The sequence below is a fragment of the Rhinatrema bivittatum genome, chromosome 8 (assembly GCF_901001135.1).
Source record: "Rhinatrema bivittatum chromosome 8, aRhiBiv1.1, whole genome shotgun sequence".
Lineage (NCBI taxonomy): Eukaryota > Metazoa > Chordata > Amphibia > Gymnophiona > Rhinatrematidae > Rhinatrema > Rhinatrema bivittatum.
The window spans coordinates 113,466,145-113,493,473 of record NC_042622.1 but is presented as its reverse complement, the minus strand read 5'-3'; the positions used below and the strand labels follow the sequence as shown (position 1 = coordinate 113,493,473).

Genomic DNA, 27,329 nt, shown 5'->3' with positions numbered 1-27,329 from the left:
GCAGGGATATAAAGTTAAGCGTAAAAATTCTGGAGGGGATATTAGAGGGTTTCCATGAGCAAGAGGGAATGGAAGCAGAGGTGTTACAATTTGTGGACTCCTTGTAGCAGCAGGTGAAGGGATACTGAAACCACTGAAAGAAAACAGTACTTACTTGTTTGCCACAGTTCATGATCCACAGGTGAAAGGGAATCTCACCCCAATACCAGTGTCTCACATATATGAAAGAGAAAGTGGTGACTAGGGTTCATGAACAGGAGTGGCAGAGGTGCAGTGGGAATGTAGGGCAGGAAAGATTGGCCACCCCAGGGAGTAGTGTGAACATGAGCAGCAACCTGTCAGATACCACTTCCTCCCCCCACCTCAATACAACACAGCTACGTTTACCCCACAGAACCATCTTTCCTGACGCAGACCATAGTGAGGACAGCTGGTGACAGAGACCCCAGCATTAATTTCTGTGACATGCTATCTGACAGAGCCTATCGACGACATGTCCCTAGATCAGTTGGCATATTTGGCATGCAATCTGCGGTCTGGCCAGACATGGCCAAGATGAATCAGCATTTTTTTCTGCCCATCAACCAATGTGCTCAGTGAACATATCTTCTTAGTGGCAGAGGACATCGTGAACCCTCATTGTTCACAGCGAATGCCAGAGTTATTGTAAAAGTTGGTCTTCTTGAAAATCAATCTGCCTTTGCTAGGTTTCCCCAGAATCTCTATGAGAGTGGTAGGTTGATTGAAACCATAAACCCAAGGGTTAGTATATTAATTTATTACAATACACTTTTTTATTGAATCAAAAAAAGTTAAACTTTTAATATTAAATATTATCAAATATCTCAAAGTTTAAATGCAGAGTGAGGTTGCCCCACTTCAAGCTGGAAGATTACTTTGGATGATTGATCTCCTATAGTTGAAAATCGGAGTTGAAAAGGTTTGGAACGGATTTTTGATACATGATGTAGAAATTCACCTGCTTAAGTGTAAAACCTGGGTTTATGATACTTTTCTTGGTATACAAAACGTTTTTGGGGGGTACTTTGTATTTTAAATATGTATGGTTCTGATGTGATGTGTATTCGATGGATGAAGAAGTTGTAATAGAGTTTGTATAAAATCATTTTAGGTTTGTATTTAAACTTCGAGATATTTGATAATATTTGAAAATAAAAGTTTTACATTTTTTTTAGTTGATAAAAAAGAAGTTTATTGTAACAGATTGGCATACTAACCCCAGGGTTTATTATGTATATTTCTTTTTGGGGAAGTAGAATTAGATATAGCCAATTTGGTCTTTGCCAGGATGACTGAAAGCACCATGGGGGTCTTGCTGCCTTGCTGCCAAGCCCCTGATGCTAAACTTTGGGGCTTTTGGTGCCTCCATACTGTTTGCTGCATGGATTCCAGCCTAGTTCTCCCACCCTCCTTCTTTCTTGGATATATTTGGGGGGGGGGGGGGTTGTCTCCAAAATAATGTTTTTAACTTTATTTTTATGTATTCCAAATAATGACATCAAGTCAACACTTGAAAAATGAAAACAATACTGAGGTACAAGAAGATCATAAGAAGAAGATAACAAAAAGAAGAAAAAAACCAATCCCTTTAGTCCACTAGAGGCGGAGGGGGTGGGGGGGTGTCCCAAACCCACAACCACAGAGGGATAGGTATATAAAGCCAAAATATAACATGACAATTGTTCTTGCCATCCTAGCAACAATATCACATAAGGAGTCAGGGTGCCTACTGAACAGCCCCACTGCTACCTCCACCAACAGACTGATGTGCTTCAAGAAAGGAATGCAGCTGATTTGGTTGAAAGAAAACATAAGAAAAATGTTGCCATCTTATACAAAATTTACAAGGATATCTGATAACAAAAACGGCACTTAATGCAATAACCTCCTGGCACATAGCCAAGAACTTCTTGTGGTACTCTTGGGTCTTCTTACACACGTCAGGAAAAACTGCGACCTTGTAGATGTGACTCGGTTATTTACACTTTCGAATAATAGAAGGATTAGGGGGCACTCCATGAAGTTAGCAAGTAGCACATTTAAGACTAATCGGAGAAAATTCTTTTTCACTCAACGCACAATAAAGCTCTGGAATTTGTTGCCAGAGGATGTGGTTAGTGTAGTTATTATTATTATTATTATTATTATTTTTAATTTTTATATACCGGTGTTCCTGTATGACATACAAATCACATCTGTTTACATTTAAACTGAGAACAACGAATTCGCCCGGAGGCGGTACATGGAACAAGGAATATAAGAACTGGGATATGGGAAAAGTATAGTCCAGAAAACACAAATTAACTACATGAGGAAATGTGCATAAAAATAAAAATATTGGTTAATAAGTGAAAAATTCATCTTGGGTGAGTAACAGTCAATAAATTACCAAGGAGAATACAGGAAGGGTCCAGCATGCCACAGATTAGTCTTAATGAGCTCCGAAAGTGGGAGAAGGTAGAGGAATGAGCAGGCTGGATGCGAACAAGGAGCTTATGTTCCTGGAAAAGCTTGGCTGAAAAGCCAGGTTTTGCGTTTCTTTCTGAAAGTCGTATGGCAAGGTTCTTGTCAGATGTCTGGAGGGAGCGCATTCCACTGAGTGGGGCCTGCTGAAGAAAAGGTGCGTTTCCTTAGGGAAGATTTTGCTGGGGGGGGCGCGTAGAGTGTGCCTTTATATGTACCACTGATGGGTCTGGATGATGTATGGGAACGCAGTTGGGAGCTTAGGTAGAGCGGGGCAATGTTGTGCATTGCTTTATGGATAGTTGCGAGAGCTTTGAAGAGGATCCTAGATTTAATGGGGAGCCACTGGAGGTTCTTAAGGATGGGGGTGATATGTTCTCTTTTGTTGGTATTAGTGAGAATTCTGGCGGCGGAGTTCTGAATCATCTGGAGGGGTTTGATGGTGTAGGCTGGGAGCCCAAGCTGGAGGGAGTTGCAATAGTCGATTTTCGATAGGATGACGGGTTGCAGCACCATACAGAAATCATTGAAGTGAAGTAGTGCTTTCAGCTTTCTAAGGACTAGCAGTTTGTAAAAACATTCCTTTGTGGTGGTGTTTACAAATTTTTTTAAGTTTAGCTGATTATCAAGGATGACGCCAAGATCTCTCACATGAGGAGATTGATTTAATTTGGGAAAGGTTGATACGAGGGGTTCCGGATGGATAGAGCAGCCCATTTGTGTCCTCTTGTGAGATGATTAGGATATCTGTCTTGTTGTTATTGAGGACTAGGTTGAGGCTGTGGAGCAGTTGATTTATTGATTGAAGGCAATTGTTCCAGTGTGTCATAGTTAGTGTAGCTGGGTTCAAAAAAGGTTTGGATAAGTTCTTGGAGGAGAAGTCCATTAATGGCTATTAATCAATTTTACTTAGGGAATAGCCACTGCTATTAATTGCATCAGTAGCATGGGATCTTCTTAGTGTTTGGGTAATTGCCAGGTTCTTGTGGCCTGGTTTTGGCCTCTGTTGGAAACAGGATGCTGGGCTTGATGGACCCTTGGTCTGACCCAGCATGGTAATTTCTTATGTTCTTATGTTACCAAAAAACAGGGAATCTTGATTTAAAAAAACCCAACAATGTAGTATAGAGTCTTTGTCTTACTCAAAAACAAAGGGCATTAGCAAGGTTGTTCTTGTGAATTCTTCATCTCCAGATTTCTCAAGAATTGCTGTCAGGTCTAAACTTCGAAAGAAGGATCCCCATTAACTGTAGCAGGCTTTCCATCAGACTTCTTTTTATCTTCGGGCAAGTAATAGATTTTATTAAGCGATAACACAGCTTCTTCAGGGATCTTGAGGACTTCAAATAAATATTTCCGAAACATGTCTTTAGATGAAATAGTTAACAATCTTGGAAAATTAACAAAGTCCAAGATTTAGATGTCTCATATAGTTTTTTCAAAGTTGTCAAGTCTTTTAGATTTAATAATGATTAACCACTCTTCGTAAAATAATTTTTGGTATAGCAGGTCCAAGCTTAAGGAATCAATTATCCATGCCAAACAGATCAGAAAATGTCCTGCTTCATTTATGGAAGCAACTCAAAACCTATCTTTTCTCCCAAGCTTTCCCAGGTCAGTGAGGGTGAGGAACTGTCATGGAATGGGCATCAGGTGCTATCACTTCTGTTTGGTAGATTTATTGCAGATTTATTGTGGGTTTCTATGCTGATTTACCTATTGTTTGGAATCTACCTTTGTAATATTTTTGTAATTTTTAATTTGTTTGTGTTCTGTACTTTTAGATGTTTTGTTGATTGGTTGTATTTTGCAGATTTTATTAAGTGTGTTTATTGTTATCTGCTAAGATTTTTGGATTAGCGGACTACACATTTTTAAATAAATTAATACATAGAATAATTAACTTCTCTTGAACCAGTGAAGCCTGAAGTTCCAATATTTCATTTACATAAGCAGAGACAGATCCCAAATCTCTCTCCTGCTGCTGCAATTTTCCTTCTTCCCTTGCATTCGGGTCTGTGTTTGTATAGGTAAGATAACATTAAGTACAGCAACCTGGTGAAGAGAGCCTAGGATAAAACAAATGGCTTCCAGAGTCACAACTTGTGCCTTGACTAAAGGAGTAACTACCATCGGGATGCCAGCTATAGAGGAAGAATGATCACAGATCAATGCACTTACCCCTACCAATGTAGAACTCATAGTCCCAATAGTCCAATCACTTCAGAAAAAGGCCCAAGCTCAACTTTGTTACCCAAGTCTGCCCATCCCACAGCATCGCAGGACCAAGTTTGCCTCTCTGAACAGGTCCCGTGAGATCAACAAATTCCCAGCGTAGTGACTCTGCAACGTTTCCAGTCTGAACAGCCTCGCTCAAAACCTCTGTTCTGTCAATGACATCCATAGCAGCTGGTGGGTAGGGGATCCTTCTCAGCTCTGGGCTCAGTGTAACCTTGAGCAGCAAGTTGGTGTCCAAACCCTTGGCACATAGGTTCCATCAGATCTGGTCTCCATTGCAAGAAGAATAAATTCAGTAATGGAGGACTGCTGCATAACCGGCAAGTTCAAGGGAGTGAGGCTAAGTCCTCAAATAGTCCTTTTACACTTCCTAGCCTTAATTGACAGTGATATTAAGGAAAAAATAATAAAGAAAGAACAGTTCAGCAACCTGGGTTTCATCATAGAACCATAGCGGCAAACAGGCCCAAAATAAAATTGAAAATAAGAAAAAAATATTACAAATTTCTCTTCCCACCCCACCTCTTCTCTGATTCGCTATCTTGTTGTTTTGTTGTTAACCCCCCTGCCCCCCAGGATCTTAGCTTAGTTCTCAAACCATATGTCTCGTTTATACTGAGGTATTTTGTCCTCAAAAAGAAAATGTTAAAAAAAGAAAAATTACAAGTTTCTCCTCTCACCCCATCTCTTTGCTGGTTCTATGATTTGCTAAGTTTGCCACTGGTACTGCCCAGACTACTCCTGGCTCTCTCTTAGTGCCTTGGAAAAAACCTGCCATTACAGGTACTGTTTTGAGACTTTGTTGTGCCTTGGGATATTCATGCCACTGTTAATGTTGCCTTTCCTTTTTGGTGCCTTGGACTCTTTATATAACTATTAGGGGTGTGCATTCGGTCCCTACTTATTGGCAATCTGCAACGGATGTGACCATATTCATTGTATTTGTGGGGAAGCGAAATGTATCGCGATTCCCCATGAATACACGAATCTTCGCCGAATTATTCAGCCACCTAAAGAAGTCAATTTAAACAAACCCCCCACCCTCCTGACCCCCCTCCACCCCCACAAGACTTACCGAAACTCCCTGGTGGTCCAAGCGGGGGGTCCGGGAGCCATCTCCTGCACTCACACCCTGGGCTGCCGGTTTCAAAATGGCGCCAATAGCCTTTGACCTACCATGTCACAGGGGTTACCAGTGCCATTGGTAGATTACATCATATAAAACAGACTTCAGACCAACAAACAAAAACAAATCAAAATCAGCATACACAGATTACATCATTTAATAACAAACAATCATAATGCATACAAGCATTGAAACATATCAAAATAATAATTTTAAAAAATATAGAATTCTTAACATCATAAATTATCTATAAATTAAAAACCTGCTTAAACAAGTGGGCTTTTAGTTGCTTCTTATAAATGCTAATATCATCAATGGCCCACAAATTCTCTGGTAGAGTATTCCAAAATTTTGGTCCCATCACAAAAAATGTTCTTGATTATGTTTCCTTCAACTGAGTGAGAAGAATTGACAGTAAATTCTACTCACTTGAGCACAAGGAATGAGAATGAATAAATTGCTTTAACAAACTCAGGATTAATTTCAAAACCTTAAATAGTAACCTAGTGATTAGAGCAGTGGGCTATGAACCAGGAGACCAGGGTTTGAGTCCTGCTGTCGCTCCTTGGGCAAGTCACTTTATCCTCCATTGCCTCACGTACAAACTTAGGCCTGGATTCACTAGTCTTGGGACTATTCTAACACAGAATGGTGAATCCAGCAAAAATGGGGGGTGAAGGGGGGAGCAGGCCTGTGAAAGCCTGCAGCCTTCGCACCACTGCGGTGTGCCGGATGCCAGCTTTTGCACTGAATAGCAACACCACTAGCAATGATAACATGTCTTACCTTATCACCGCCAGCGAAGATATCATGGAGTCTGCCCTGACTCCGCCCCTAGCAAGCTTATCGCACGTGATAAGCCTTAGAAAATGACCCCCTTAGATTGTAAGCCCTCTGGGGATAGGGAAATACCTACAGTACCTGAATGTAATCCACTTTGAAGCACTGAAAAAAGTGTGAAAAGTGGAATATAAATCTAAATAAATAAAATAAATACCATAACCAAAATGTTGAAGTATATACAGTATTTTAGTGGGAGCCAATGTAATTCACTTAAATGAGAGGATATATGCTCCCGTCGCTGCCGGCCTAAAACTAGGCGAGCTGCTGAATTCTGCAAAACTTGCACCACTTTGAGAGAAGCCACTGGCAATCCAACAAATAATGAATTGCAGTAGTCAATAATAGATAATATAAATGCTCGGAAGAGTGCTGCTGCCATTAATTCCACTTCTCTAACCCGCGCTTGTTACCTTTGGGTAGTTCCACCTTGCTCCAGCTGTTTTCGAGGTTCTTTTTCCTTCCTTTATTGTATTTTCTGACTCTTGGTCTTACTGTGGCAATCCAATGTTTTGCAGTCTTTCTGAACCATTCATGGATCTTTGGGTTGTGTTCAAGCTACTTTGGATACCACTTTGCCCCACTTATTGTTTTGGGGGTTTTGATACCATACTTCTTCCTGCCTCAGCCCACATTGTATATCTTGGGACTTTGATGCCACTCTTCTTTCTGTGTTGCTCTGCATGCCAGCACTGCTGCTGCTCCAAGCCATGCTTGGTACATTTGGGTGATTCCCCCTCTGTTCGAGGTTCTTTCCAAATTCTCTTCCCTTCCCTTATGGTACTTGTAAGCTCTCGGTCTTGCCATGGCAGTTGGATGCTTTACACAGTCCTTACCCATTTATTTTTAATGGTTTCAGGTCCTCTTGGACTTTTTCTTCAAACACCCTTCCCTTATTGTTTTTATTGACTGTTTTCTCATCCAATATTTAGCCTTTGATGGTTTCTATTATAGAAAAAGGCAGGCCTGGCAGAAGTGCAGCAGCCAAAACCAGCACCGCACTCCTCCATCATTACTGTTTCTCAGGTAATAGAGGCAGTATGCAAAAAACTGATTCAGAGGAAGAATCATGTCCTGGATTCTCTGACTCACAAGATATTCAACAGTTAGAGGCTGAAGAGAATTTAGGGCTGCGAGTCAGTAGCATTTCCACCTACAGTGAGGAAGTGGTAGAAGCAGATGAAACTGCAGGGCTGAGATTATACCACAGCAAAGGGGAACAGCAACTTAAAGCCTGAACTGCCAGCCTTTCCCCAAATGATGATATACAGAAAATACATCAGACTTCCTCCAGGGATTTCTTCTAGCTTCTCCCTACCTAGGGTTTTGTACCAATTTGGTTTTTTGCCCTTTGCGCATCATTTGGAGACTGGGTCTATCCATGCCACTCTTTCTGCTGCTTTGACCCTCTATCGCTGCTTTGGGTTCTTTTTTTAGCAGTTATGGTGCTTCATTCCCCTTTCATGGTGCCTGGAGATGCTCATGCCACACCTTGCGGCCTTAAGGCGAGGGCTTATGCCACTGCTGTTGGCGCCCGTTGCCCCATGTTTGAAGCCTTTGGTGTTCTGACCACTCTTGTTGCTGCTTTGCTCCTCTCACGGTGAGCTGGAGAACGTCTGCCACTGCTGTTACTGTTTTTCCCCATTAAGTTTCCTTGGGCTATTCATGCCACTTTTCATATCACGTTGACATAATCTTGGTGTGTTGGAATGCCCTTCATCCTTATGATGTCTACCCACAAGTTTTATTAGAAATGATTTGAAAACCCCAACCTGGGAACCCAAAATAGGCTGCATTGTTTCTCCCATTGACTTTAATGGAAATCAAATGAAAGAATAGAATAAATAAACAAAAATATTTTAAACTGAGATGAGCCAAACAAATGATTGTGACCTATGAAATGAATAAACGAACTGAAACAAAAGTTTTGCCTTTGTACTTTCTTAGGAATCACAATCATTCAGGCCGATGCAATACAGTGTGCTCGGCTGAGCGCACGACTTTACCGGCGCTTGGCAGCATGTTTTGGACACATGTCCAAAACCCCTCATGCAATAAGGGGATTAGCGTATCCAAAATGCACGTTCAAACAAGCATGAAGCTAATAGCACTCATCACATGTAAATTCATGTTGATGAGGCTATTAACTATTACCCCCAATGCAAAACAAAAAATGTGCACAAAAATTTACAGCTGCTCCAGAGAAGGCATTAATTCTTGAGGAGCCCCTAAAATTTACAGAAAAGCAAAAAAATACTCCTTTTATGAGGTTCCTCTGACTTTTATCATGGCGATATTAAACGGTCAGATTCGGAAAATGGATGCTCATAAAATGGAGTGTACGTTTTTCCCAATCTGCTGACAGCCATCTCTCCTGGACGCCCGATGCCGAGGAGGCACTAGGGATGCAAAATTTTCCCTAGCATCTCCTTTCTACTGTGGCAGCCTATTTAAATTTTAAATTGGGCACCTGGGAGAGGTGGATTGGCACTCCTTAAGAGAGCAGACGTTCAATCATGAGCGCCTGTTTAACTTGTGCTGATATTACATCGACCTGATAGTGCCTGCCAGGCCAATGTGAAGTAGAAAACTGCTGCCATCATGTTCTTGGGCCAGCCAGCCCAAAGAACAAGGACAGTGTGCCGCCTCCTTCTGCTGGTGCAGGAGAATAATCTAACTGCAGAAGAATACAGATAAAACTGAATTATTATGGAAATGTTTGCCATGCAACACCCTGCTCTGCAGAGATGTGAGATCTGCATGTGGAGTGAAGGAAAGCAAGGAGAGGGTGACTCTCTTGATGCATTACAATGCAGCTGGCATACACAAGTGCAAAATTCCAGGTAATTGGTAAAAGTGCCTCTGCACATCCTAAGATCTGTCTTGGAAGATTACAAATAGGATGGTTTACATCTATCCAAGAAGTACATTATGGTCTTTCACTTTTGTTTCAAGTGCTATTTGCATATTTCTTTAAACAAGAGGAGTGGGGTTAGTGGATGGAAGGTGATTGATTTGGGCTGTCACCCCCAATAAAGAAATGAAGATAATGGAGAAAAACACAAAAGTGACACACACAAACCTACCCTTGAGCAACAGAGAAAATGTGCCTGTTATAGATGAGTGCATGCAAATTTTCTCTCATGCATATTCATTGTGGATATCCTGAAAACCCGACTGGCTGATGGCCCCCCAGGACAGGGTTGGGGATCACTGCCTTAAAGTTTGATGTTACAAAGTCAATTTTTGAATAAATTTGTGATCTTTTCTTTTTCAGTCAAATGGTATTGATGACCAAATTCCAGTTTCAATTCATAAGTAAATTGTCTTTTCCTTTCCAATCAATTTGGAAGTTTATAACCTCCCTCACAATTGTTAGGGGATGGAGTTGTTGGTAAATCTGATTCTAGTCCATTTATAAAGTTCCACTGTCTTCTACCTCTCTTGTAGTCTTCTTCCTTCTTCTCCTTGCTACCCCTATGATACCTGATAAGAATCTGGTTTACTCCTCTTCTCCCTTTTGTTGCGTCCATCGGTCTTCGACGGCTTTGCCCAGCCTACCTCTCTCTACTTGCGGCTCCACCTGCTCACCTTGGACTGATGGCCGCCATGGCGTCTGCCGACCTCTCCGGTGTCCCCGAACCGGCTTTTGTGCTGCCTCCCACCATGCTGCTTCAAGGTACCTCTAGGGCGCGGACATGCACGCTGCCCTCTTCTTTATTTCCAGGTTGGCGCGAACCTCAGGGGCGTCCCCCTGTTCTGTCGTCACGACTCCAGGGTAAATCTGCCTACTACATTTGCTAGCTCATTGAGTTAGCAATGGAATTCATACGGATGGGATTCGCTCTCCATTCCTAAGCTACTCTGCCACTCCAGCTCTCTACTGGAACTCTTACAATCCTTCGGGGTCACTAATGGGGTACCCGCTCCTTGGGGGCCTCTCTGCTTCTTTTAGGTGCTATCAGGAAATCGGTACTCGCTCCTCGAGGGCCCATGTTCCCTGTGTCGCTGCCTGCAACTTTTACCTTCTACTTGGAAGAACTAACTACAGTTATCATCTGTGAGTACATCTCTCTCTACAGTACCGCTTCGCTGGAATCAGGTACTCGCTCCTCGAGGGCCTGCTCTCTGCCCTCTGCTCTCAACTAGTGGAATCTTGGCTACTGCTAGTGAGTACAATGCTACCAAGTCTCTCTCTGCTCTAAGGGATCAGGTACTCGCTCCTCGAGGACCTGCTCTCCCTGTCTTGGAGCTCTCCCTTCTACTTGGGACTCTGAATGCTAATTCTATTGTGTGCTCATAACTCTCAGTCTCTTTCCACTACAGCACTGCTTACAGAGGAACCGTTCCAGCGTTCTGTGAGAGATGTGCCCAGCCAGGCTCTACCACCACTACTCACTACTGCCACCTCTGGTGGTTCCAAGTACTATTTAATAAAAGATTCAAATCTGTGTTTGTCTGTCCGGAGTTTAGCTTGACACTGTGGTCCTTCATGGGACTGCCCTCCCATGAGCGTGGTCAGCTGCCACAGTGTCCAAGGATCCACCCAAACACCAATAACCATAACAGATTGCTAACTCCATGGCTCCGGCTCAGCTCGACACCCTGTAGGCCATTCAAGGCCTGGCCTTGCGCATTGCTGAACAACAAGACGCACTGGAGAAATTAACTACTGCGTTTCATCAGCTGCACGCACAGAAGAATCAAAGTAATGAAGGTCAGTTACCTGAAGTAACTATAAAGTCTATTGTGCCTCTTGCTGCTCCAGTACATTTTTCTGAAGAGATTCAGAGAACAAGAGGCTTCTTAAACCAGTGTTGTATGCATTTTGCATTGCAACCTACTCATTTCTCCACAGCCTATGCCAAGACTACTTATATTCTATCCTACCTGGATGGAATGTCTTTGACTTGGTCTTCCGCGCTGTGGGAACACAAAGACCCTATACTTCAGGATATTGATGGATTTATGGACTTGTTTAAATCCGTTTTTGATGATCCTGCCCGGTATACTGTTGCTGGTTCTACATTGGTGGACCTGAAGCAAGGCAACCGACCTCTGGATGATTTCGCTATAGAGTTTAAGACTCTTGCGACTGAGTTACATTGGGACCCTAGATGCCTGAAAACTCGCTTCTTTAAAGGTTTGGATTCCCGCTTGAAGGACAAGCTGGCTGCTTGTGAAACACCTGACTCACTGGATGAGCTAGTGGCCTTGGCTACTAGAATTGATCACTGGCTTCGTGATAAGGTACTAGAGCTCAAACCTTGTAAAGGACCTGTTCAGAAAGAAGTTCGTGCTAAGCCTGCACTCAGGATGGTTCTATTAACTCTCGTTACTAGTGAAGAAGAACCGATGCAACTTGGTCGCGGACACCTGACATCCAAAGAGAGAAGACTTCGGAAGAGGAATGGATTGTGCATGTACTGTGGTCAAGCTGGTCATGCAGTCCAAACATGTCCGATATGTTCAGGAAATGAACTGGCCCAAGTCCTGCGGGAGGACTCTTCTTAGGCATCACTACGCCGTCTCCTCCGCTCTCTCTCCCTGTCTCTCTAATCTGCGGACCGTTGGAGTTTCAGACTCTTGCCCTGGTGGATTCAGGGGCAGGAGGTAATTTTATTCTTCAACGTTTAATTGAACACTTGAGGATTCCCCTCACCACTTTGAAGACTTCACTACTCTTATCATCTATACATGGGGAGACTTTACCAGGTGCTGTTACCCGTTGTACCGAACCGGTATCTCTCCGCACTGGCGCTCTCATACCGAACAGATTTCCTTCTTTGTGTTGGAGAAGGCCATGCACCCTATCATTCTGGGGTTACCCTGGTTGCAGCTGCATATGCCACAATTCAATTGGGCCACATTGGAACTCTCCCATTGGGGCCCAGAATGTCATGGCAGATGCCTAAAGGAGGTTACTCCTATCCTCTGAATGCCTACTACCCCAGTGATGCCAGGACTGCCGCCTCAGTACGCATCATTTTGTGATGTGTTCTCCAAAGGAGCTGCTGACATCCTTCCTCCACATAGATCTTATGACTGCACCATAAGACTGAAACCTAATGCTGAACCTCCTAAAGGACGTGTCTACCCCCTATCGGTGGTGGAGAATAAAGCCATGTCAGAGTATATTGGGGAGAATTTGCAAAAGGGGTTCATTAGACCATCTAAGTCTCCTGCAGGTGCAGGCTTCTTCTTCGTGGAGAAGAAGGATGGTACCCTGCACCCTTGTATTGATTATAGAGGTCTGAACGAGATCACGATTAAAGACCGATACCCCTTACCTCTGATCTCGGAGCTGTCTGATCGACTGCAAGGGGCCAAGATCTTCTCAAAACTTGACCTAAAAGGAGCCTTTAACTTGGTTCGCATTCATGATGGCGATGAGTGGAAAACAGCTTTCAACACTCGAGACGGCCATTTCGAATATTTGGTGATACCTTTTGGCCTGTGCAACGCCCCACCGTGTTTCAGAACATGATGAATGACATCTTGCGAGACCTTATGTATTGGCAATCCGCAACGTATTGCCATATTCGTCACGAAACGTATGGCGAACCCCCACAAATACAACGTATCACTAACGAATAAACCACCACCTTCCTGACCCCCCCCCCCCCCCAAGACTTGCCAAAAGTCCCTGGTGGTCCAGCGGGGGTCCTCGAGCAATCTCCTGCACCCAGGCTGTCGGCTGCCAGTATTCAAAATGGCGCCGATAGCCCCTGTGACATAGGAAGGGAATAGGAACCGGGAATGAAGTCAGGAACAGGAGCCAGGAACGAAGTCAGGAACAGGAATGAGCAACGATGCACACGACTAGTGTGGAGACCTGTTGCCAAGGTGAGCTTTGACTGTCAGAGCTCGCCTTAAATAGTCCCAGGCCGATGACATCATTGGAAGGGGCCGGCAGCCCTAGCCTGCCATGGGCCCTTTAAATGAACAAGAGAGGTGAGCGCGTGCCTAGGGAGACCAGATGCGAAGAGCTGAGGGTGGTGGCATCTCCGCTGCGTTCCACGGCCCACCGGCAGCAAGCAGGTCAGTGAAGAGGAGCGCAGCGCCGGGACACCCCCTCCGCATTGTCGGAGAGCCAGGTCCTGCTCCCGGCGAGGCATTGCGACGTCGGGTAAGGAAGGCCAGTCGCGGTCTCTGCAGCCGGCCAACGTAACATGAAAGTAACACAAAAAAAAAACTATTGACATTTCAATGGCATATATTGTAGCAATTTTCAAAAGCTCACTTACATGGATAAAGTGCATTGACACCTGTAAAATCCAGTTTTACAGGTGTAAATGCTTTTGAAAATCAGGTCCTATTTGACTTAGTGTGCACTAAAAATGAAAAAAAGAAAAAAAAACATGATTCAGTGGGGTTTTGTCCTTTTATTTAAAAAACCACATGAAACAACATAGACAATGTTTTTGACATTGTCATTTCAAATGAAAGCATATTCTAATATTCTTGGCACTGGTGACAGGAATAACAGAAAACTGGATGGCTTTCTATCTTAATCTGCTACAGTATGTTATAATTCTATTTTTTATACTTCTATAGAGCATTAACAATTATAGGAGAAATGAAAACATAAAACAGCATTGGTAAGCAGTCTAATCATTCTTTTTTGAGAAGCTTTATCCATAGCTTGAATTACAGGAATATATTTACACAGAGAAGATGAATTTTCAGCGTTGACTTTTCCAAGCGTGAATTTCTTTTTAAATTACTTAAATTCTGCCTTTTTTGTTTTTGTCATAGGGCAACTGCCAAGCCAGTATTAGTCCTTCTTCCAGTTTTGGGATTGACCTGGTTGTGTGGTGTCCTGGTTCACCTCAGTATTGTTTGGGCTTACATTTTCATTGTGCTGAACTCCTTCCAGGTAACTTATTTAAATTTATTTTTTAAGATAACAGAAGTTGGTGATTTTATATTCCAACTGCTTTATTGACTCTCAGGTTTCAGTTGACAGAATGCTAAAATAAATGGTACATCTCTGTATGCAATTTAAGAATTTCAAAGTACAATGTGAAAGTTTTTGCAAGAATATTTTTTAAATTTATGGAAAAAACCTATTCTGTCTTGCTCTACAAGATTATTAAAAGCGGTATGTGTTGCAGATCAATGACAAAGAGGCTGGACTAACCGATGCATGTATCTGACGTAGTGGACTCCTGTCCTTGAAAGTTCATGCCTCAATAAACTGGTTAGTTTGTATGGTGCCACTAGCCTCTGTCGTCTTTTTTTTCTATTAATCCAGTCACTCTAAAATCTAGACATCCTTCTAATAATGGTGTTACCCTTTTCTGCCTTAATTTGTTGCAGGTAACAGAAAATTACATGGTGTAGTAACATAGCAGTTGTGGGCAAATAAAGACCTTCTGGTCTGCCCGATTGTCCTTGTTTACTGTGCCACCACCTTCACAGGTCCTACTTGATCTCTGGTCATCTCCATTTGTTGCCTTTTCTATCACCCTCTGCATGCTTGAATTTTGTCACTGTTCTAGTTGTTGTACAATGAAAAAACTCTTGTACAATTGTCAGACGGCATGGCTAAGTAATCACACTGTTGGTACTGTACTCACGTCCAACCCCTGGAAGAGCATCATTTCCAGTCTCGGATCAAACGCCACATTCTTTAGAGGCAAACAGTGCTTCATCAAGCTTAAAAAAATAAAATGAAATTTATTCAATAACTGATGACCAAGCCTGCTTTTAGTAGATTATAATGGTATAAAGGTTTCTTTCCTTCAATTATCAATACACCTACTCTTTGCCAGCGGTGAAAGGTCTTTTTATTTAGGGCCGAGGAATATTAGCATCTCTGATGCCATTTCCAGATATGCTAACATGTTAGTAACTAGAACATTTATTCTATATAAAGTGCAGAGCTTTTAAAGTGGCATTGAATGTGACCATAAAGAAATTAACAATTTGTTAGGAACATGGTTGAATGATTAATGAAACTGAACTTTATTCTCTGTTCAGCCTTGTACCAGTAACTAAATGTAAATGCCACAATCAATTATTCAGAAATCACATCAGAATCATTTGGTGGGAGGAGGGTGAGGGGGTTGTATTTCACAAACATTTTTGTAGTTATAAAAAGGAATGTAGAGTGCCATTTGCTTTTTTGTAAAGTAGTCTCTAATTACAAAAGCGAACATTCAATCATTCTGTTGTCTAGTGCAAATATAATTCCATGCAAGGGATCTAATTATGGTGCATTTTAATGACTTTTCTGAACAGTAGTGTTTCATTTGAGGTGAAATAAACATGTAGAATAACAATACTACTATTAATTATTAATAGCTTGTTTCACTTTTGTAAAGTCTTCCATTCAAGCAGGATCTCAATGTTCTTTTTTTGTTAAAGTTTTGCAACCAGTTCCAAGATGGGCATTTGTGCTCACTGCACTACATGATCTCTTTCAGAGAGGAGAGGAACTGTGGTGTTAGTTCGCTTGAATATCTAGAAATAAGGAACAACAAACAAGTTGTTGGTTAGAAGATTTTACTGGTCTAAATATATAGAGAGGGTAATTTTCAAAGGAAAATGTAAATATAACATTATTGTAGCAGTTTTTCAAAAGCCCATTTATCCACTTTAAGTGCACTTGTTATGAGGCTAGAATTTAGCCATATACAGGATTTAATATTGACCTCCGGTGACTTCGCGGTTTCTTCACTGGCCTGATGGAGCTTATCCTCAAAAGCTAGCTCAAATGTATTGAATGAGTTCAACAAAAGGTTTCACCTACAACTTCTTGATTCTTATTTCTATAAAGAAGAAAGAAAAAACTTATGTTGATCATTGTTCAATGAACTGAAGCACCATCAGAAAAAGATTTGCTCAACATCTCAACAAGCTCCAGGGGTAGAATCTATACTATATGCTGCCTTTCCTAGCTGCCTCTCAACTTTTAATCCTGTATACTTAAAGGTTGGGCTGAGTATTCGTTCTATAGTTAACCCGACAAAATTGTCCGTTTACCTTAAGGTCTGCTATTTGACTGACCAGAGTTAACCCAGTAGTTTTAGCCAGCCAATGCTATCTGTGCTGACTGGCCAAACTTTAACTGTATCTCAAGAAATTCCCCCTCTTTGCTCCCTCTCTTTGTCCAGCTAAATTTGTGTGGGCTATGAATTATCCTGAAAAGCAAGGAGTGCAGAAACCAAGTCTTAAAATAAACTGTGTAGACCTTACAAAGGGAAACGCTGAAAGTATTAATCCAATGAAGCAGTATAAAGAGAAATTACTGGGCCCACTCAAAGTATTGGCTCAAACCAGCCAGATATGGTGAATTGAATAGGAAAATCCATTGATATTGTGTGATCCCAATTTTATTGACTCCTTAGTAACTCTAAATATGTTTATATTTTCTTCGTATATTCTATCTTTATGTTACTGCATGTATTTGCTTTTATCTAGTATCAATGATTTTTCACAATGTTTTGCATCACTGTTGTAATCTGCTGTTTGGTTATCTATATCTTATTTCCCATTGGGGCTTTAGGGTCACATGACTATTTTGGCACGTTTTTGAAATATGTGTACGTCTCCTTTCAGACTTGCTTATTACATTGTATACAGGCTATTAACGAACACTTTTGTCTGATGGTAGCAGGTATGTGGTTCTTAGGGAATACAGAGAGTTTCTTTTGTCCTTTAAATATGTTCAAATGTATCCTATTGCGTGATTGATTTCTTTTACCTTTTCTCCGCTTTGGTGGTTGGGGCTTGGGCCTGGTCGCAGCGCTTATGTGGTGGTGCACGTGGGACTCAGTCAGGGGTTGGTCGCGGTGTGGTCTTTGATGTGTGTGTTGGACGTCGGACCTCTGCTGTCAACTCTGCCTCCAGGGTCTGGTCTCTGCCAGGGCGACTTGAGTGCTGGGGGCTCTGCCGTCTTCCTCAGAGTTTCCGGGTGTTCCTGACGTCAGGTATCCATAGTTGCGCGGTTTGTGTACTTTTACATTTAAAGGGCCAGTACTTGTTTCCTCGAGGCCCTATTTTCTGACATCAGAGTGCAGGGACTATATAAGGAAAGTCCCTGCACTGCACTAGTGCCTTGGCAACATTTTTTCTTGTGCCGTGTTCTTTTCTTTTTCTATGTCTTCTGAGTTTTCCAAGGTTCCTGATTTCTAGTGACTCCTGATTTTCTTCGGTTTCCTAAGTTCTTCGATGATTTTTTAAGGTATCGCTGGTTCCCTGATTTTTTGATTCCTCTGACTATTGGACTGACATAATTTGATTTTTGCTGATTAATCATGGATATTGCCGCCTGCCTTGTTTCTACACCCAGATGTCAATCAGAGTAAGTCCAGCTGATCTCGGTACCCAAGGGCTCAACCTAAGGGGAACATGGGTTGGTATTGGTGAAGCTCCAGCAGGGTTTCTGATTCTCTCCAGTCTCGCCTCTTAAAGAAAGAGATTAGTACCTCTTCACAGGTTGAATCACTCTCCTTCAGTCAAAGGGTCCACATTTGTAACAGATCGCCAAGGCCATGGATCCAGCAGAGGCTATTCTGGGCTTAGCTCAGAAGATTTTGGAACAGCAAAGGGCTTTGGAGTCTTTAGCGGCTTCCATGGATTGGCTCAGTGCTCACTTTGATTCCATGGTGCCCGGGGGCACACTTCCAACTTCATCTGCATCGAGCCATCTGTTACCGGTACCATCCTTTTGTTCAACTATTTCACTACCAGCTCCTCCTCGCTATGCCGGGGATCTGTTGCGATATCGGAAATTTCTTAACCAGTGCAACATGCATTTTTGCCTACAGACTTCCTTGTTTCCAGACAACCTTATGAAAACTACCTTCATTCTGTCTTTACTTGAGGGTAAGGTGCTTGTTTGGGCTTCTCCCCTGTGGGTATGCTCGGATCCCATTCTCCAAGATTTTCCTCAATTTTTGGATCTTTTTCAGACAGTCTTTGAAGAACCAGGTCGTTTAGTGGCTTCAGGATCTAAACTACTGCACATTCAACAAGGTGGGCAATCTTTGGCAGATTATACGGTTGAGTTTCTTACACTCGCTATGGAACTCCACTGGGGAGAAGACTGCCTTTGATCTATCTTTTTAGATGGGTTAGCTCCTAGGATCAAGGACGAGTTGGTGGCTTGTGAACATCCAGCCTCACTGGATGCTCTGATCAACTTAACAGGCAGAATTGATCGACGTCTGCAAGAGAGATCCCACGAACTTCAAGTATCGAGGAGGGTGGACCTGTCAGTTGTCTCTGAAATTCTTCTCCAACCTCACATCCACCTTCTTCTCCAGACAAACAGATGGAAGAACCCATGCAGTTGGGTCATGGTCGCTTGACTCCTGAGGAACATCAGAGACACCAATGGGCTGGACTCTGCCTGTATTGTGGAGAATCTGGTCATTTAATTGCTTGTTGCCCTGTCCAACTGGGAAACTCTCAGGCCTAGGACTCACCTGGGGATTGGTTCTAGGTCTGGCTTCATCTGTTCCCCCATTAAGACTGCCTGTAATGCTCTCCGTGGGAGGTCGAGGCTTTTCCACCTTAGCCTTGATAGATTCTGATGCCAATGGAAATTTCCTAATGCAAGATCTTGTGGAACAGTTGTCTATTCCTACTTATTCTTGTCCAGTACCTTTGACTCTCTCTTCTATTCATGGAGATCCCCTTCCTGGAAAGATTACACACACCACTACTCCATTAAAATTTTGTACGAATTCACATCAGGAACGTCTTGCCTTTTAAGTCATTCAGAAGGCTATTCATCCAGTGGTGCTCGGAATTCCCTGGTACAATTACATAATCCCCAATTTGACTGGTCTTCACTTCAATTGATACATTGGGGCTCTGCTTGCCAAAAGACTTGTTTGAAGAATTCTGCAGTTCTACCGAGTTCTTCCTGATGACTTACCTCCACAGTATTTCCAGTTTGCAGATGTTTTCTCTAAAAAGGCTGTGGATTCGTTACTTCCTCATTGGAAATACGATTGTGCCATAAATCTAGTGCCGGGTTCTACACCTCCTCAAGGTCGGGTCTATCCCTTGTCTCTTCCAGAAATTTGTGCTATGTCTGAATATATCAAGGAAAATTTACAAAAGGGTTTTATTCAATGGTTTTCCTCTTCAGCAGGGGCTGGCTTTTCTTTGTGAGCAAGAAAGATGGTACTCTTTGTCCTTGTATTGATTATTGAGGCCTGAATACAATCATCAAGAAAGATCGTTATCCGTTACCACTTATAGCAGAGTTATTTGATCGATTACAAGGAGCCAAAATATTCACCAAGCTAGATCTCCATGGGGCTTATAATTTAGTCCGGATTCGTGAAGGGGATGAGTAGAAAACAGCATTCAACACCAGGGATGGCCATTATGAGTATTTGGTTATGCCATTCGGACTTTGCAATGCTCCTGCTGTGTTTCAAAATTTGATGAATGAGATTTTTTTAGATCTCCTCTATGATTGTGTGGTTGTATATTTAGATGATATTCTGATATTTTCCAAGGACCTGCAGTTTCATCGACAGGATGTCGCTAAAGTGTTACAATTATTGTGGGAGAATCACTTGTATGCAAAATTAGAAAAATGTTTGTTCAAAAAGGAGGCTCTTCCTTTTCTAGGTTATATAGTTTCTAATCAAGGCTTCAGTATGGCTCCAGCAAAACTTAAGAGCATTCAAGACTGGCCACAACCCAACGGCTTGCGGGCTCTCCAAAGATTCCTGGGTTTCGCAAATTACTATCGCAGCTTCATTCATAATTATTCTAAATTAGCAGTGCCACTGACTACATTAACATGCAAGGGAGCTAACGTCAAACAATGATCCATTGAGGCCGAGGTAGCCTTTCGAACTCTTGAGGAGGCTTTTCTTCAGAAACCGTGTCTTTGACACCCAGATCCGAGGCTCCCTTTCGTGGTGGAGGTGGATACCTCTTCCGAAGGAGTAGGAGCAGTGCTCAATCAGCACAATTCCCTCAGGTACTTTGCATCCATGTTCTTTTTTCTCCAAGAAGTTTTCTTCCGCCAAGCGGAATTATGCCATTGGTGACAAAGAACTCTTAGCAATTAAACTGGCATTCGAAGAATGGCATCAATGGCTTGAAGGAGGCCAACATCGGATTACAGTTTATATGGACCACAAATATCTTTAACATCTCCAACAGGCCCAATGCCTTAATCCAAGTCAGGCTCATTGAGCTCTCTTCTTTACACGTTTCGACTTCGAGCTCTGTTACAGACCCGCAACCAAAAACCTTCGCACGGATGCTCTCTCCCGTTCTTTCTGCCTTGAGGTGCCTGATGAGCCTACCAACATATCATCGATCCAGCTTGAATCCTTTTTACTGTCACTGAGTCCATTCCTCTGGGGAAAACAGTGGTTCCCAAGAAACTTAGGAATAAGGTTTTATCTTGGTTTCACGACTCCCGCATCGTGGGACATCCAGGACATGCTCGGACTCTGGTTTTACTTCAACAGTTTTATTGGTGGCCAAATATGTGTAAAGACATCCAGTCTTATGTGGATTCATGTCCGATCTGCGTGCAACAGAAAACTTTAGTAGGTTGCCCTTGGGGGAAATTACACACATTGCCTGTTCCAGAAGAACCCTAGACACAATATCTACCGATTTCATCGTGGATCTTCCAATCTCGCAAGGCAAGACTGTCATTTGGGTAGCAATTGATTGTTTTTCGAAGATGGCCCATTTCACTGTATTATCTAACCTTCCTTATGCCCCCCATTTGGCTCAATTCTTCATGCAACATGTTTTTCGTTTACATGGATTTCCTAGACACATTACTTCTAATCGTGGTACTCAGTTCACTGCATGATTTTGGCGAAATCTCTGTAAAAAATGTAATATAACTTTAGATTTTATGACCGCATATCATCCTCAAGCTAATGGCCAAGCTGAGCATACTAATTGTTCTCTAAAACAATTTATCAGAATCTATGTCAATGTTCGACAAGATGACTGGGTTGATCTCCTACCTTGGGCTGAGTTTTCCCATAATTCACATTCCTGCACGGCCACAGGAGTCTCACCATTTCAAATTGTATATGACAACCTCTTCCACCATTGCCTTTACCTTTATATGTTCTGTCCCCAGCAGCCCAATTGACAGCCGAGAAATTGAAACAGTTGTGGAATCATACTCAACATATGACTAAACAAGCAGGTTTGACAGCCAAAAGATTCTCTGATCGCTATCGCAGACCGGCATCCCAATTTTTGTGAGGAGACAAAGTTTGGCTTAGTAATCGCAATATCCATTTAAAGGTGCCATCCATGCATCTGGCTCCACGATACATTGGTCCTTTCACAGTACTCAAACAATTGGGACCAGTGACATATCAACTACGACTACCTCCTTCTCTAAAGATTCACAATTCTTTCCATGTCTCTCCTCTTAAACCTCTCATACTCTCCTAGCCCGCTCGAGGAGTTCCTGACCCACCACAGTTTGCTGCAGAAAGCGACACTATCTATCAAGTGCATGAAATATTGCATGTTCGATGATGTGGACGAAGATGGGGAGTATCGTTTGTCCTGGGAAGGATACAGCCCAGAAGAGAACTCATGGGAACCGGCGTCCAACATATTAGATAAGAACCTAATTAAACAATTCCATGTGGATCACCCAGGAAAATCCAAACCTCCTGGAGGAGGGTCTAGAGGGAGGGGAACTGTTGCATGGTCGATTCCGCTTACCTTTTCTCTGGTTTTGCAGTTGGGGCTTGGGCCTGGTCGTGGCGCTTACATGGCGGTGCGCACAGGACTTGATCGGGGGTTGGTCGCGGCGCGGTCTTTGATGTGAGCGCTGGATGTCAGACTCTGCCTCTGGGGTCGGGTCGCTGCTGGGGTTCTGCTGGGTACGCGGCTGGGATGATTCGAGTGCTTGGGGCTCTGCCATCTTCCTCAGAGTTTCCAGGTGTTCCTGACGCCTGATCTCCATAGTCGCGTGATTTGTTTACTTTTAAATTTAAAGGGCCAGTACTTGTTTCCTCGAGGCCCTATTTTCTGACATCACAGTACAGGGACTATTTAAGGAAAGTCCCTGCACTGGTGCCTTGGCAACATTTTTTCTTGTGCCATGTTCCTTTCTTTTTCTGTGTCTCCTGAGTTTTCCAAGATTCCTGATTTCTAGTGACTCCTGATTTTCTTCGGTTTCCTAAGTTCTTCGATGATTTTTTAAGGTATCGCTGGTTCTCTGATTTTTTGATTCCTCTGACTGGCATAATTTGATTTTCGCTGATTAACCATGGATATCGTCACCTGCCTTGTTCTGCGCCCGGGCGTCGATCAGAGATACCACGTAAGTCCAACCGACCCCGGTACCTGAGGGCTCAACCTAAGGGGAACGTGGGTTGGTATTGGCGAAGCTCCAGCAGGGTTTCTGATTCTCTCCAGTCTCACCTCCTGAAGGAAGGGATTAGTACCTCTTCACGAGTTGAATCACTCTCCTTCAGTCAAAGGGTCCATATTTGTAACATATCCTTACACACATTTCTTTATTTTCTAGTAATTTGTCCCTCCTGATGCAGCACATCTGCGAAACACGTAAGTGTCGGGGAACTTAGCTACTCCAGTATTTTCTGTTTATACTGCTTCATTACAATCTAAATAAACCTTTGATGGTTTGGATTAATGCTTTCAGCATTTCTGTTTGTAACTTCTACACAGTTTATTATAAGACTGTGGTTCTTGCACTTCTTGCTTTTCTGATTTACATTTATGGTGTGGTACCTTCTTCACCTGTTTGTTGGTAACTATGAATTATTCAGACAAATTTTAGCCAGTCAGTAGGGAGGAAATTGACACAGCAAACTTTGGCAAACTCCTGAAGTTATTCAGATAAAATCTTTGAATATTGTTACAATATTCTTTGATGCAAACGATTTGAGACTTAATATTTTTATCTCCATGGTTCTATCAAGTTTCTAAACAGTTTTGTTCTTTAAATTCAACTTTGTGTACAACACAGTAAAGAATAGTTATCTAATAAGATTGGCAGCTTGCACTCTCGCGTCCCCTCCCTCTCCCCTTGCTTCCCCCGACACCAGTATATTAAACACAGGTACACCAGGTTTTTGGTGAAAAACAGGCCGCAGCTTTTATTAATTATTAACATAAAGTAAACTTTTTGGTAACCGAGTAATAGTGCGTCACTCAACATCATCATACCGGGCTTCTTACCGGCGTCCGCTATTTCAGCCTCTCTGCCACCCGATCTTACCGGCCCTCTGCCGTGTCCAAGCCACGGGGCCACTCCCCTGGGCAGCCCACGCCCACCTCTCCGCACTTCCCTTCTCCTAGGACCCCGGTTTGTCTACCGTGTCCTCCAGGCCCCTCCTGGCCCACTGACTCAGGTACCCCCGCCAACCCCCGTGCTGCGACATATTATACATATTACTTTAACTTGCTAACATTGTCTCCTGACTACCCCTCGCTGTTACCGCTGATACTGCTTCATCTGTTTCTCCGCCTTTCCATTTGTTGGGTGGATGGGAGGAAAACGCGAGCGCCGGCCAGCGAAAAGAGGCCTGGCCCGGCGCTCGGCCCAGATTTAAAGCCGCCCGGGGTCTCACGAGATCCCGGGACCGGGATCGCCGCATCGATGCGTGCCGACGTGATGATGTCACCGCGCATCGACGCGCCAATCTGAGTGCCGTCACCACGTTGGGGTCGGGCCGCCCCTCGCCCGCCCCCGGAGACCCGCGGACCCCTCCTGAAGGTAAATTGAAGCCGGGGGTGGGGGTACTTGCTCCGGCAAGCGCCCTGTTAAGGGGGACCTCCCCGCAGGTGCTTGTCGGTCTCTTATAACATTGGCAGCTTGCACTCTCGCGTCCCCTCCCTCTCCCCTTGCTTCCCCCGACACCAGTATATTAAACACACGTACACCAGGTTTTTGGTGAAAAACAGGCCGCAGCTTTTATTAATTATTAACATAAAGTAAACTTTTTGGTACCCGAGTAATAGTGCGTCACTCAACATCATCATACCGGGCTTCTTACCGGCGTCCGCCATTTCAGCCAGTCCGCCACCCGATCTTACCTGCCCCCTGCCGTGTCCAAGCCATGGGGCCACTCCCCTGGGCAGCCCACGCCCACCTCTCTGCACTTCCCTTCTCCTAGGACCCCGGTTTGTCTACCGTGTGCTCCAGGCCCCTCCTGGCCCACTGACTCAGGTACCCCCGCCACCAGCCCGGGATAGTGTTACACTTGTCCCGGGCCCCCCAACACCTCTACTGCGGCCCAACCTCAGTCAACACGCGCTCCAGCGCCTCTTGTATTGCGTTGTTAAATAGGTCGTACCCAACACCTGATAAGTGTATCAGGTCTGGCCTATACAGACCTAAGCAGGGCTCATCTGCCCACTCATGCTGTATGGTTACTATGGCCGTTGTCCTAGCCCATACCTCTATCTGCCTGTTCACCTTCTTCCGCCCCCTGGACCATAATTTGTCACCCCGCCATTTCAGCCTGGGTATGATTTCTGACCATATTATGGTTGCGCCCTGTGTCAATTCTTTGATCTTCTCCAGATCCCTTTTTATACTGTCTATTAGCTGCTTAGCTGTCTTCCCTCCCAGGTCGTTGCCCCCTAAATGTATGACTATAACATCCGGCTTCTGGCGGGTATGCAGACTGTTTTGTACCTCCGGGATCAGTTGTTCCCATCTCATTCCACGGATTCCCATCCATGCCAAGGAGATTCCCTGTGGTACTAAACCCAAGTGCGCTCCATATGTTCTCTCCCGAGCCCTCCTGGCTGCCCAATGTACGAAGGAATGTCTCAATACCCATACTATCTTCCTTCGTAGGCACGGACCTGCGGGTGAAATATGAATTGCATGGTTAATGACCTATTTGCACAGCCCTCGGCCTTACGTACATATTGGCCGCTGCCGATTGCCACCTGCCGATCTTTTGGATAACCTCAATGGATAAGCCCGCCTGCGCTGCGCTCGTTGCAGCCCCAATCCTAAACAAATGGGTACCATACTCTCCCGGGTTCAGCTCTATGCTGGCCAATCCCTTGCGTAGCACTGCCGCAAACTGAAATTTGGTCAACGGTACCCCGTCCTCATGAATTAATAAATGGGCGCCCCCTTTTGGTCTAATTTGCAGGAAAATCTTTTACATTCCTCACCAGGCATGTCTCTTGGGACGTCACCTGCGCCAACCTTATTTCCACTCCCTTTGCCCTCTGATCAATTTTCGACTTGTGTACCCTTATCCTAATTGCCTGTTCTTGCACAAATACGTTGTGCAATAGTATGCCATCGTTTCCCTCATCCTTTTTGGATGCCGCCACCAATTCACTAACTCTTAATGCCGTGAAAAATGCCATGCAGAAAGTGGCCCTGAACAGTATAACCTCAAATCTATCTGAACTAACCTGCGCGACCGCGTACCATAAACGTACCAATATCTCGTGGGTTATTGGCCGCCTCTTGTCCCCTCTCCAAGCTACAGTCCTGGCCCAGCCTGCTAGCAACTTCTTGACCATGAAGTTATCTAGGGGGTCGCCTAAGCCTTGCGCTTTCGCGAAGAAAGCGAAACCCGCCAGTTGGTTTACTGTCGATCCCCTGGATAAGCCCTCCTCCTTTGCCCATGCCACGAACCACTCTATGTGCCTACCCTCTATCCTTCCTCCTTGCCATCCCTGCTCCCGTAAGAATGCCTGTACTCTGGTAAATCCCTAGCAGTAGGCTTTCCATGTCGCCGGAGCAACAGATGCCTTCAGCAGCCCCCATTCTGTTACATTCCAATCCGCCATAGTCGGTTCGGTATGGGGGCTCCCTCCTCATCTGCCTCTGGTACCTGTTGATGAAAGAGATCCCACTTAGCCCGGGATAGCGCGTCCGCCACCTGATTATGAATGCCTGGCACATGTTTGGCTCGTATTGTCGTGTTGAGTCGCAAACCCTGCAATACCACCTCCCTTAGCAATTCCGCCACTTTGGAGCAGCGTGACGCTTGCCTGTTAATGACTGTCACGACTGCCAAATTATCTGACCAGAATACTATCTTTTTGTTGCGCAACTTATGCACCCAAACTGTAATGGCCACCAATATCGGGAAGAGCTCAAGGAATGTGATGTTCTTTACCAACCCGTTTTTTATCCATTCAGCCGGCCATGGTGCTGCGCACCATGCACCCTGGCAGTAAGCCCCGAAGCCCCATCCTCCCGATGCGTCTGTATGTATGTCCAGATCCTGACTCGACACCGCATCGTCCTGCCACATTGAAACCCCATTAAAGCTATCCAGTAATTCCAACCACATTAACATATCTTTCTTTATTGGGCGTGTGATTCTAATGTGGTGCCATGGGTTTTTCACCCCCCTGGTCACGTCAGCCAGACGCCTCAGAAATGCCCTCCCCATTGGAATCACCCGGCATGCAAAATTCAAACTTCCTGTTATGGACTGAATGGCCACCAACGTTAGTTTATTGCATGACAATGCCCGCCTAAGCATGCTCCGTAACTTGTGCAACTTCTCAAGTGGAAGCCGTAATGTCATGGCCTGCATGTCCAGCTCGATCCCTAAAAACGATAATGTGGTCACTGGGCCCTCCGTTTTCTCACCGGCCAACGGAACCCCGAATTCTTCAGCCATCTCCTGAAATGCTGACAAAGTTTTAGCACAAG

At 43.9% G+C, this 27,329-nt stretch overlaps 1 protein-coding gene across 1 annotated transcript in view; it reads left to right on the top strand.

Moving 5' to 3' along the window:
- The window catches only part of ADGRD2 (adhesion G protein-coupled receptor D2), a 322,967-nt gene that overhangs the window by 176,067 nt on the left and 119,571 nt on the right, over positions 1 to 27,329 (top strand). Inside the window, exon 20 of the mRNA XM_029614032.1 lies at positions 14,447 to 14,567. Within this exon, the coding sequence (XP_029469892.1) occupies positions 14,447 to 14,567 (121 nt within the window). The remainder of the gene's footprint in view (positions 1 to 14,446; positions 14,568 to 27,329) is intronic.